The 13,570-nt window shown below is 40.3% G+C and overlaps 1 protein-coding gene across 1 annotated transcript; it reads left to right on the forward strand.

Annotated features, from left to right (window-relative positions):
- Nucleotides 1–958: 958 nt before the first annotated feature.
- On the forward strand, nt 959–4,554 carry LOC148093515 (lysine--tRNA ligase-like). Its single transcript, XM_087815194.1, is given in 4 exon segments — nt 959–1,176; nt 3,537–3,782; nt 3,784–4,199; nt 4,202–4,554. Coding segments are annotated over 4 exon segments (1,233 nt in total).
- The last annotated feature ends 9,016 nt before the right edge of the window (nt 4,555–13,570 follow it).

Genomic DNA, 13,570 nt, shown 5'->3' on the forward strand with positions numbered 1-13,570 from the left:
TCTAAAAAAAAGTAAATGTTGCCAAGTTAAAAATTCTTTTCTTAAACCACGGGAGATACCCAATCTCAGGCCTCCCTTGAAAGTCAACGAGAACCATTTTTCCTTTACTGTCCCACTTTTTAAAGAACTGTAACAAAGAAATAAAAAAGTGCACAAATCATAACTCCACAGCTCAAAAATTTTTAACGAATCCAGCCCACCAATGTCACCAGTATCTAGATCATAAGCAGCACCCCAAAAGCCCCATTTGTGTCCATGCCCCAGCCTGCCCCCTAAGTAACCCCTACCCTGGTCAAACTATAGATTAGCTTTGTCTGTTTTCCAGCTTTACATAAATGGACTCTTGCGGCAGTTTCTCTTTTGTCTGGTTTCTTTTGCTCCAAATTATATTTGCTTTCGCATGTAGCAACAGTTTGTTCATTGTCATTGCTATATAAACTTGCCTCTTTTTTTTCTGGTTTCAGGAGCATCTAGACAAATATTCTGAGGAAAGCAGGTTGAGACACGTGGATCCAGCGTTAGGAAATAAAGGCTTCAGTCAAAAGAAGGAACAGTGAATTCGAGGACCTTTGGAAACAGCCTGAAGTCAGTTGTTAAGTAGCAGCTGTTTGAGGAAAGAAATAGAATAGTAAAGAGAGCTCTGTGCGACCAGCCAGAAAGACAGTCTTGGAAAGAAATGCTCAGAACTGAGTCAGGGATCTTGGTTCAAAGAAAGGAAAGCTGGCCTCTGCAAAGGCGCTGATTCAGGCTGGTGCTTTCCCTCCCTGCGGAGGCCAGCGGCCTGAGGGCGGCCGCTCTGTTAGGGGCAGGTCTTGCCGCCCCTTCTCACACGTTGTACGACAGCTCACCAAGCAGTTCCTCACCTGGAAAGGCACTGCCTTCTCTTTCTGTCTTTTTGAAACCCAGGTTATCAAAAGCTCTCTGTAAGTTTTGGATACAGGGGTCCCTCGGTTTTCGAATGGGATCCGTTCCGGAGGCCGCTCCAGCTCTGAAACGTTCGCAAACCGAGGCATCCACAGCCCCCAGCCGGGCCTCGGGGTCCTGCCCTCACCGGGAGCTGCGGGGCCTGTTCCACTTCCGAGGCGTGTTCGGAAACCGAAGCATTTCCTTGCAGGTTTATGGCTTCATAGCCCAAAATGTTCGCCAACGGGGACATTTGAAAGCCGAGGTGCCACTGTATTTCCATTACAGGGAACTATCACTTTATGAAAGTTTATAACTTACTAAACAATTGTTATCAGCTGATTCTGAATTTAAGATACTAAAATTTTACTAGTGCTTCAGAAAACTACCTGTATTTAAAACATAAATTATTTTTATTTTGTTATGAAGATTTTTATTAGCATAATTATCTAAATGGCCCCAGAAGTATTGATTGATGCCATAATTATGAAAATAAAAACATCCTTTTCTTCCTCCTAAGAGAAAAAAAACAAAACACTAATTTCACACAAAACTATCACTAGTTTAAAAAACCCATTCAAAATCATTTACTACAGTTTTTAAAAGATATTGATTCCAGTGAATTTGGAAAATATTTACTCTGAGAGTCTAAGCTTTCCCTTCATTTTTCTATTTACAGAAGGTTCACTAAACCCACCACAGATTAAGGACCCTGGCTTAAAATACTCATCAGGAGCAAGAATAGAGGTGTTAGAATATTTACCAGAGTATTAGTAAGAGAGAGGAGGAGTGATCTGCCAGCACATGGGTAGTTTGAATTCTAGTTTTAAAACCAAACCAGATATAAGAGGACACCCAATGTTCATTTCACTAAAATACACTATTGTAAGTTAAAAGTGGTCATAAGTTATTTTAGCTCCTTTCATCGAGAGATGGAGTCTATTCCCCACCACGTGAGTTACCCGGTGACTGCTCTGACCAGCAGAGTGGGGAGGAAGTGATGTGTGACTGAGCTCGGCCTTCCAACTTTGCTCTCGCCCTCTGGGACCTGCTGCCTCCATGGGCAAAAGCTTGAGCGTTGATTTTAAGTGTAAAATATTCTGTATAAATGCTTTTTACAAAGGTAAAGGGGGAGGGGCTAATCATACAAACAACAACAGGCTAATTTCTAAAGAAATTAGTTCTGAGTTTTAAAACCATCAACTAAAGCAATCGCCTTGGAAACTTGTTTTTAAAACTCTGATGCCCAAGCCCTGCAGCTAACCTATAGAATCAGGATCTATAAGAGTAGAGTATTTGTACAAGGTCATTGAGTGATTCTGAGACAAACCAGGGAAGTTTGAGAACCACCACTTAAGAAAATGACTGGTCTCTAAAACGAGATTCATTAACCACTAGGTGGTGCCAGGTTATCAAAGATAGAACTTTCTGGAACACATGCATTTTTCTTTCAGTGTACAGTGTGCTCATTTTCTTTTTTCTCTCATCTCCACATCTACCCAAACTTTTAGAAAAGGATTATATCACACCAAAATAAGTATGTCATTCAGTATCAATTTCTCCTTGGATTTATCTTGGTTATAATACACAGGCTTGTTCTGAGGGACTCAGGGCAGTGTTTCAGCACTCTTTCCCTAGCATCTTCCTTTCTGGGTACAAATATTAGAAAAAAGGAAATTCACTGGGAGTAGAACCCGGTCAGCAATGAATGATTGGATAAGAGAGAATGAAGTGACACTTTCCTGAAAAACATCCAAATCCATGACTTCAAAAATATACCAGGCCAAGCCGGGCATGGCTCAGTGGTTGAGCATCAACCTAGGACCCAGGAGATTGCGGTTCGATTCCTGGTCGGGGGCATGCAGGAGGCGGCTGATCAATGACGACTCTCCCATCACTGATATTTCAACTCTCTCTTCCCTCTCCCTTCCTCTCTCTGAAGTCAATAAAGATATATATATATACCAGAACCATCAGTTTACTCTTTTCTAACTCCTACTGTTTCAGTGCAAAAATATTTGACAACTTCTTTAACAGTTTTATCTTTTCTTCTTTCTCAGATTTGTTCATGTTTAAAAATCCTGTGTGGATGATAATCTCATTTCAAAATTTTTCTGGAGTAAATTTGTTTGAAACCAGCTTTGTATGTAGTAATTAAATTAATAAAATTTAATTACTTTTTATTTTTAAATGTGCATTGAACAGAAATTGCTGTAAAGCTGAGCAAGACAAATAACGCATTTATTCTATTAATCCTACAAACATCTATTGAGTGACTGTATGTAGCAGGCACTGTGTTACATACTAGCAGAGATACAGGGTTGAGCAAAACAAACAACATAGAAGCTTTCATGTACTTGCATTCTATTTGGGAGAAACATATGGGGAGAAAAAAGAAAATAAATAAATTAACAAAATAATGACAGAATGACAACTCTTTTTTAAAATAAAGAGGAGGCTGTTCAGGTCAGGCCCTCCAGAGAGATGGCTGCGGTGCACAGCCCGAGGTGAATGTGGACATTGGTGAGCCAAAAGTGAGCAAAAATAAGCTAAAGAGTCACTTGAAAACTGAGAAGAAAGTAGCAGAGAAGGACACCAAGAAGAGGGAGCTCAATGAGAAACAACTAAGCCAGGCCAGTGCTGATGGTTGGCGGCACTGACTGGGTTTATGAAACTGGGCGCCAGTTACGGAATGAAGGAGTTGACTTGACTCGCAATCCTGAGTTCACCGCCTGTGAGTTCTACGCGGCCTACGCAAGCCATCACAATCTCCTGGGAATCACGGACAGGATTATTTCAGGGATGGCGAAGTACATTACTGGCAGTTACAAGGTCACCTACCATCCAGGTGGCACAGTGGGCCAAGTCTATGAGACTGACTCCACCTTTCCAGAGAATCAGCACGATAGAAGAGCTTGAGGAATCCCTGGGGCAGAAGCTGCCAGGCACTAACTTCATGGAAACTGAAGAAACTCTCAAAATCCTTGATGATATCGGTGTGGCAAAAGCTGTTGAATGCCCTCCACCTAAGCTCACAGCCAAGCTTCCTGAAAAGCTTGTTGAGGAGTTCCTGGAAGGGACATGCATCAGTCCTACGTTCATCTGTGACCGCTCACAGATAATGAGACCTCTGGCCAATGGCACTGCTCTGGGTATGACGGAGCACTTCGTCATGAAGAAGGAAATAGGCAATGCCTGCACCAAGCTGAATGATCCCATGTGGCAACAGCAGCTTTTCCAAGAACAGGCCACTAGCAATGATAAGGCCATGTTAGTAGATGGAGGCTTCTGCACCACTCGGCCTATGGTCTGCCCCCCACAGCTGGCTGGGGCGTGGGCATCGACCGAGTCACCGTGTTTCTCACAGGCTCCAATAACATAAAGGAAGCACTTCTGTTTCCGGCCATGAGACCCGAAGACAAGAAGGAAAATGTAGCAATTGCTGATACACTGGAAAACACAACAGCTGGCACTTCTGTCTCAAAAATAATAATTGCAAGTCACATAATTCAGCATCTTTGCATTTCTGCAAAAGATCAAGGACCGCAAGGGAATTCTCGTATGTTGCTACCCACGAGGCGATCGCAGTTCAGCAGCCAGAGGAGGGAAAACGAATTAGGAATCCCTGGTTCACTCCTTGGAACCAAATAAACTGCTTGTCTCTATAAAAAGAAGACAGAGAAAAAGGAGGAAGAGGGAGGAGGGGGAAAGGGAGGAGGCAGGAGGAGGGGGGAGGCAGAGGAGGGGGAAGAAGGGGAGGAAGGACAAAAATAAAAAATAAAGCAGAGCGATGTGATAGTTTCTGCATAAGGTGGCCCTGTTATATTTTTGACAGGGTGCTCAGGAAAGGCACCCCCGAAGGGGTGACATCTGAGCTAAAAGTGAATGGTGACACGAAGAGCTGGAGGTCCAGCTGTCTAGGCTGAGGGCAGTGCAAGTGCAAAGACCTGGGGGCAGGAACAAGCCCGGTATGTTGTAGATCAGGAAGAAGCCAACACAGGGGGGCATCAGCCCAACCAGGTTGGCAACGTGAACAAAGACCTGGTCAGGGCCATAGATCACAACTTAGATTTTATTTTTTGTGAAATGGAAAATCATCAGAAGGTTTTCCAGGAGAAAAGTAACGTGGTCTAAATTTCTTTTAAAGATCATCTGGGCTCCTGATTGTAGAGGGAACTGAGTTTATAAAGTGTCCATAGTAGGCTTTCAGGTTAATGAGATGCCTATTCAAGGCCTCAAGTTCCCTCAGTTGCCTGAAGTAGTAGCCATGTAGTTTATGAAGAGTTGCCTAACTAACAACTGTTACATGTCCGTAATATGGAATGGAAAGTAGGCTTTTAAAAATTAGGCACAAATTACATAATTAAATTATTACTGTATTTATAACTTCGTCACCAATCACATGTGTGACTTTGGATCTGTCCATATCATGCAAAAATCTCTGAACTTTCATTTCTCTGGCTGTTAATAATAAGGGCAGTAAAATGAGGGTTAATATTTACTAAAGCTGTGACCCGTAACTCAAAGTTTCTAAATCAGCAGAAAGTATTTTTACCAGTGATCAAAAGAACCTCGGGCTAACTTTCTTAAAAGCAATAGCTTCTGAGTTTTTTCTAATTTCTTTCTTCAACTGTAAAGTTAAACAGCGAAGAGAAAGAACAGAGCTTTGCTGAGGGCCTTTACTCATCCACTTTTGCGGAGAAGAAAACTGGAGTTTGCGGACAGTAAACCCTTAGCACGCCGGAGGCTCCTAACACGTCAGGCATGAGGCAGGATCGGAAGCCAGCTCTGTCGCACCCTGAAGGCATGCTGTCCCTTCAGTGCAAAAGCCTGGAGTACAGTCGATAGGGGCCCAGAAGAAGGACCTCCACCACAGGCCTGCGAAGAGTGAGCGGTGGGTGCTGCTGTAAGCTTCGTGTGGGGAGCTTAAGAAGGGGAGCGGGGGGACTGAGGGGAGCCTGGAAGGAGGGCATGTGGGGATGTGGTGGCAATCGTTTGTAAGTCTACCAAATAGGACTTTGAGATCTTTAATAGATGTCATCTACCATACCCTACCGCTATTCTCTTATTCCTTAGGATAACAGCCCTCTTAAATATATGAGGCTACCATCCCAGGAAGATCCACTGCACTCCCTAAGTTCCCCCTGGTCACTTACTGGAACTGAAGACACTCTCAAAGTTCCACTCATTTAGCTCAAGCATTTGACAACATTTCAAATGTAATTTCCCCTGGGAGGAGCTATTATCTTCTTGCCCTATTAGTAATATGAATATAGGACCTGAAGCAATTAGCTATTGCTGCCTAACAACCCACCTCAAAACAAAGGAGTTTAAAACAGTTATTATTTCTCATGAGTCTACAGGTTGGTCAATAGTGCTGTTGACTTAGACCAACCAGATGTTGGTTGGGCTCGGTCATGCGTCTGAGGCCAGATGGCAGGTCAACGGGGAGCTGGGGGGTCTATGATAGATGGAAGTACTCAACTCTGCTCTGTGTGGTCTAGGGCCCTAATTCAGGAACGTCATCATGGTGACCACAGAGAAGCCAGGGAGGAGGCAGAAACATGCAAGGCTTCTTCAGGTCTAGACTCAGAAATGTTATATTACTTTTGCCACATTGTACTGGCCAAAGCAAGTCACAACGCCAGCCCAAGTTAGAGGGGGCAGAGACTACAAAGTTATCAGGCAAAGGCTATGGATACACAGAGGCCATTAAATTAATTGAGAGCATCAAGCCTTCAGTCTAACACAGGGTGAAGAGCAAACTTTGGAAGAGCAGGAAAGGGAAGACAGAGAATAAAAGAGATTTGCATTCCTAAGAATCTCATGCATGGAAATATCTTGTTCTGTTATCTAGTCTTGACCTGAAGCAAACTGCGCTCTTCTTTCTCATTTGTAAATCTTCATCCTAGTATTTCCTGCTTAAGTAAACCACCTCCTCACATACATTTTGCTTTACAAAGGTCTTAGATTAATTACATACTTAAAAATATTTAATCATTGAGTTCAGCCAATTAGATTTTTTTATACAAAGTAAAAGCCCCTTCGTTACATTTTATTATTCTTCTAATTAGTGTGCAACATTAGTGTTTGCTTTAATGGCATGGTGGAACAGCTATAAAGAAGAAAGAATTTTTAAAAATCAACTTCTGGTCAATTCCCCTTCTAGCATGACAGGTTTATCATCAGTAAATATTTATTTATTGAGCCCCCACAGTGAGGAAAGAACCATGATGAATACATTATAAAACATGCTGTTAAAAAATAAAGGGCATAAGTAAAGGCATATTCTGATTATAGAAAGCACAGTTGAGACATGGGTGATGATAAAATATTAATAATATTTAGCAATCAATATCAAAGTTGTGTTAGGCATGTTTAATTTAAATGATGTATAGTCATAAACTTAAAGGAGTAAACTGAAGACCATTTAAGGAGAATTAGGGTGGAACTTAATGTGCTCACTACCTTTTAGAGTGAGGAAAGACATCGGGATTGGAGTAAGACATAGGTCATTATGAGTAAGGGGTCAGTGAAAGTGACCCCACGCCAGCATCAAGATAAGATAAAGCTCTTGAGGAGAGAAGGTAATGATATCTTAGGAGTTACATACCATGTCTTTGTGTGGTCATTTGCTGACCCATACAGATGTGACTTTCAGGTATGGTTGATCCTGTCCTTCTGAGCAGACTTAAGAATGAGAAACCTTCAGAAGAGCAACAGGCCACTGGCTGAAAGGGCTGTCATTGGCCAGATCAGGAGTCAACTTAACGTTCCTTCCTGGTACTCCACAGAGCTTCTGGAAGATCAGCTGGCTTCTAGAAGATGTGGAGAATACAGCAGGCTCTGTCAGCAAAGAGTGTCCAGGAGACAATCCAAATACAATTTATGCCCTGGAAGAAAGTGAAAATGGATGCAGAGCTCAAATCGTAAGTGACAGGTCTCAGACCTGGAAAAAAACAGTTGAGAGTAGAGTGCTGCCTCTTTGCTATATGAAAGGTCTTTCGGGTATCTTAAGGACAGAAAGTCTCCACGTGGAGGAGGTCTTTGGTTGCCCAGTGGGGGCATTTCTCTTGTTTATCATCAAGGGCTTGAGCAACAGTAAGATAGTCCCCGCACGCTTTAATGTACTCTGGAAACCGACACAGTGCATTTTGCCTGTAGGTTTATTGCATAGAAGAACTGGCAGCGTTTGAGGTTTTTCATGCTATGCAAGCTGAACAAAGAACTCAAGAGGGAGCCGATGAGCAATGCTAGCAAAGGCTTGAAAGCGTGGTTGCCGTCTAGGACTCAGATGATTCAGGAGAACCCGAGAAAATGGGATTAGAACCTACTTGCACTGTCATAACTGCCGTGTCAGCTCTGTGAGTTCTGGTTTTAAGTTCCTTTTAATCTAGAAAGATGGGTTTGGTTTTAGTTACTTTTCTTTGACTTCCTTGTAAGCAGACAGCCTATGGTTAGGCTTTTGGATTTTTAGCTTTTGCTTTGTTTTCTAGTTTAAATTTTGCACAACTACTAGCAGAGTACTAAGCATATGTAGAGGTATTTAATTAAAAAAAAAATTCCTCTAGAATTCCAACTACAATTGCTTAAGTATACCTCAAAGAATCCTATTTTCAAAGGAAACAGGGTTTTATGGGGAGGTTATTCGGCTCAGCCCAGACCTGGGGCAATAAAGAGAAAGGCTCCAGGGAGACATTTGCGGGCATCGCCATGTGTACACGCAGACACTGTGAAGGCAAACACTGCGCGTGAGGTGTGATGGGAGCAGACAATATAAGATGAAATGTAAATGGGCTCAGAGACTAGGAACCGCGTGCTTTGTTTCCTTGGGGGAGAGGCTGTGTGTAACAGTGGAGAGACCCGGGGCCTTGGGTTCCACAGACCTGCCTTAGAATGCCAACGCTGTGCTGCCACTTAACTGAATGTCATGGCTAGGAAAAGAGACAATTTCTCTTGAGCTCTGTCTTCTCACCTCCAAAATGATGAGAACTATACCTATCTCCTAGTGTTGTTAGGAGGATTAAATAAAGTTCCCTTCCACTCTTTATCTCCTTCCCTGAAAACCTTATAAGAAATGCTGGAACACAGTCTCTCAGAGGAACAAGCCATGTCTCCAAAGTTCCCACGATGGCCCAGCCCCATCACCAAACCCCGGCCTACGCTAGAGTTTTCACAGTTGCATAGGGCAGGTGTAGAATTCAGACACAGGTTTACAGCAATCTCAGAACCACCTCTGGCCTGTCTGGACTAAATGCTCACTGTGGCTATGAAGGAGTTAGTAAGCTTCTGTAAATGCGGCTCAGTCTCAGCTTTTCACAAACAAGCCGTGACACATGGGACACATTCACTGAGCAATCTGTGCCTCTCTGCCTTCTTCAAAATTAAAATAACTCCTTTATCAGATTATTTCCAGTATTGCACAAAAATATGACCTTTAAAAAACTCGTCCAACTTGTTACCCAATTGGGTCATGTTCTGCATTTTTCAATAACTAGTAGAGAATATTTTTCATTTGGTTATTAGACATGTGCATTTTTTTTCTTCCCTAAATTGCGTGCTTTTGACCTGACTCACATCTTAAAAGACCCTATGAGCTAAATTCTCAAGACTAAACTATCGCAGACAGCACCATCTCAGTCTCCTCTTCTGAATTCAGCCCAGCCTCACTGTTCTTCACTGTTTTAAAAAAAAAAAAAGTAGGGTGATCACTGAGTTGAAGAAATAGAATCAACAGTCACATAGAAGTATATTAGTATATGAACTATTTCTCTTTGCCAGTCTTTAAGAGATGAGACTTCATGCTCTTCTGAATGCCGGAAGAGTTTGAGAGAATCATCATTATTAGTCTTCTTTGCTATCATTATTGTTACAAACAGGGGAAATAAACAACCACCTGAAAAAAATACATGATTTCGGGATTATCAAGAAGGATAAAGGGAAAATACCAGAAATCTTGGCCCTGGACTTATGAAGACATAAAAAAATAAAAATAATAATAAAATAAAATAAATATTAAAAAAATAATAAAAATACATGTCTTCAGAAGGGACAGTGGCGATCAAATTCATCAACTGTGAATAAGTTTCTGATTACATTGTTTAAAATAATTAGCACCCTGGCCGGTATGGCTAAGTTGATTGAGCTTTGTCCCATGCACCAAAAGGTCATGGTGTCAATTCTGGAGGTCAGGGCGCATGGCTGGGTTGCGGCTTTGATCTCCAGTAGAGGGGCATGCAGGAGGCAGCCGATCAATGCTTCTCTCTCTCTCTTTGATGTTTCTCTCGCTCTCTCCCTCTCCCTTCCTCTCTTTCTAAAAAATCAATGATAACATATTTTTTTAATTAAAATAAAATAATTACCCAGAAATAAACCCTAACATTTATGGTCAATTCATTTTCAACAAAGGGGACAAGACAATTCAATAAGAAATGAATAGTCTTTTCAACACTAGTGCCCGGAAAACTGGCAAGAGTGAAGTGCCAGGACAACATGCAAAAGAATGAAGTTGGACCCCTGCTTCACAACACACGCAAGAATTTACTCAGAGTTAATCAGAGGCCTCACACTTATGTAAATGCTAAAACTATAAAATTCTTGAAAACATAGAAGTAAATCTTCATGACCTTGGGTTAGGCAATTATTTCTTAGGCACACCACCACAAACACGTGATAAAAGAAAAGATCGATACATTGGACATTACTGAAATTAAAAACTTTTGTGCTTTTTCACCATCAAAAAAGTAAATATTTGGAAATCATATCTGATAAGGGACTTGTATTCAAAATATATAAAGGATACAACTTGATAATAAAGATACAAATAACACAGTTTGAAAATGGGCAAAGGATTTAAATGGCTTTTTCTCCAAAAGATATATAAGTGGTCAATAAGCACAGAAAAAATGCTCAACATAGTCAGATTAGGAAAATGTAAATTAAATGCATGAGATACTCCCATCCACTAAAATCACTATAATCAAAAAAAAAAAAAAATCAGTGTTGGCAAGCATGTGGAGAAATTGGAACCCTCATCTGCTGCTGGTTGGAATGTAAAATGTTGTGGTACGCCCGGCCGGGCGTGGCTCAGCTGTTGAGCATCGACCTAGAATCCAGGCGATCGGGGTTCGATTCCCGGTCAGGGCACATGCCCGGTTGCGGGCTTGGTCAATGACTCTCTCATCATTGATGTTTCTATCTCTCTCTCTCCCTCTCCTTTCTTCTCTCTGAAATCAATGAAGATATATTTAAAAAATGAAAAAATTAAAAATAAATAAATAAATAAAATGTTGTGGTAACTTTGGAAAACAGTTTGGTAATTCCTCAAAAAGTTAAAAACAGCAATTTCTTTCATAGGTATATAACCAAAATTATTAAAAATATATATCCACACAAAACTTGTACACAAATTTCCATAGCAGCATTATTTGTAATATCCCAAAATGGAAACAAAACAAACATCCATCAATTGAAGAATGGATAAATAAAATGTGTCATATCCATACAGTGGAATATTATATGGTCATAAAATACATGACGTACTGATACATGCTACAATGTGGATGAAATTTGAAAGCATGCTAAGTGAAAGAAGCCAGTCACAAGGGATCACAGGTACTATGATTCCATTTATATGAAATGTCCAGAAGAGGTACTTTCTCCCTCCATAGATGAGATAGGGAATGTCTCATCTAGAGAGACAAAAAGCACATTAGAAGGTTAATGGTTTCCTAGGGCAGAAAAGGGGAGCTGTAGGGGGGATGAAGAGTAACTCCTAATGGGTCTACAAGGCACCTTTTCAGAGCAATGAAAATGTTCCGAAATTAACTACGAATTGGTAGTCACAAAGTAGTCCTGGGGATATAAAATACAGCATAAGAAATATAGTCAATAATATTGTAATAATTATGCATGGTGCCAGGTGGGTGCTTGAAATATTGTGGTGACAACTTTGTTAAGTACTTGATTGTCTAACCACTAAGCTGTACACCTGAAACTAATACAAAATAACATTGAATGTACACTGTAATTGAAAAATAAAATTTTTAAAAATTGGCTAAGAGAGTAGAACTTAAATGTTCTTTCCAAAAGAGAGAGACAGACAGAGAGAGAGAGAGAAATATTTGGGAGGGGGAAAGAAAATGTTCCAAAATTAGATGAAGGGGCTGTGTAACTCTGTGAAAATGTGCTAAAAAACACTAAATTATACACTTAAACAAGTGGATTTTATGTTATATAAATATCTTAAGCTGTTTTTAAAACCTTCAAAAACAGTTATTTTAAATAAGGCCCTATGCTTTTATTATAAATGTTGGCAACAATAATGGTAACACCTCCTGAGTGCTGATTATGTGCCAAGTAATATTCAGTCTTTACCAGCATTAACTAATTTACTTTCCCAACAAACTTATTAGGTGTACACTATTATTTCCCCCATTTTACAGATTAGAAAACTAAAGTTATTAAGTGGCATTGTAAGATTCAAACACAAAATCTGTGTTTTTAAGTAAAATATATACTCACCCTGGAATCCAATAGCAAACTATGGGGAGGAAATCCCTGAAATTTAGAGAACTGGTGAAATTTTAAAATATTGTTATTCATGAGAGAGCCTAAGAAAGTTAATGCCTAAGAGTAAAAAAGTATTTTTTGTTACTTCATACAATACCAGGGGAAAATGAAAGATTGTAGATTATGCAATTGTGTCCCTCCCTTGTCCTGTATAAAGACAATATAAATCCCATGTGGGCTATTGCTGGCAGTGCCTGGTATGTGTTTCATTCTCCCCTGAGTGACAGGAGAGTTCTGTAGAGCAGTGTGGTATGAACAGGAGCCAGATTACTAGGCCAGGAGTGAAGAGAGGCAGGAAGGCAGTCCTAGCTCTGCCACTTATTACTCATGTCACTTCCAGTAGGTCACCTAACCCCCCCTGGGCACATAGATCTATAACACGAAGTATCTTTATCAGATGCTTCCCAGGGTCCCCATTTGTTTTAAAGTTTCATCATCTACCATCTAGTTTCCAGACTAATCTCAAAAACATTTTTGCCAGTTTTATGTCTGCTCCGAAACGAATCTCAAACCCGTGTTATGGATTTCTCTGAATATGTCTGGTTATCTGTCAACTACTCTGGCCCCTGGAGCTCCCCTAGGAGGAAAGAACAGAAAGCTTTGTCTCTGTGTTCCTCACATTGAATGGTAAGGTCCCTTGAAAATAATAAAAATCTATTTAGTAAATGTTGGATATATTTCCAGGATTACCAAACAACTTTGTCAATCCTTTAGAGTAAAATATAATTTTGATCATGCTAAAATGTTCACTGTGGTTATCTCTGGGGGTTGAGAATTTCAGATGATTTTGTAATTTTCTTCTTTATATTTTGTGCATTTTGTTTTATAAACAAAAGGTGTATGTTAAAAACCTTATGGCACAGCATTAGAAATGCAGTTAATGCCACTGAACTGTGTCTATTTTACCACAATAAAAAAAAAATCCCTTATGAGGACATTAAAAATCATATGATATTCATAAGTATTTCTCTGGAAAGAATTGCCAATTTGTATAAAATCAAACAAAGGCAGATTATACAATCACTATTATGCAACTTGCCAGAATATAATGCTATTTACATCAAAGAACAGTTATTTAAATCTGGTAACTCTGGGG

Source organism: Miniopterus natalensis, chromosome 3 (genome assembly GCF_054644295.1).
Source record: "Miniopterus natalensis isolate mMinNat1 chromosome 3, mMinNat1.hap1, whole genome shotgun sequence".
Taxonomy (NCBI): Eukaryota; Metazoa; Chordata; class Mammalia; order Chiroptera; family Miniopteridae; genus Miniopterus; species Miniopterus natalensis.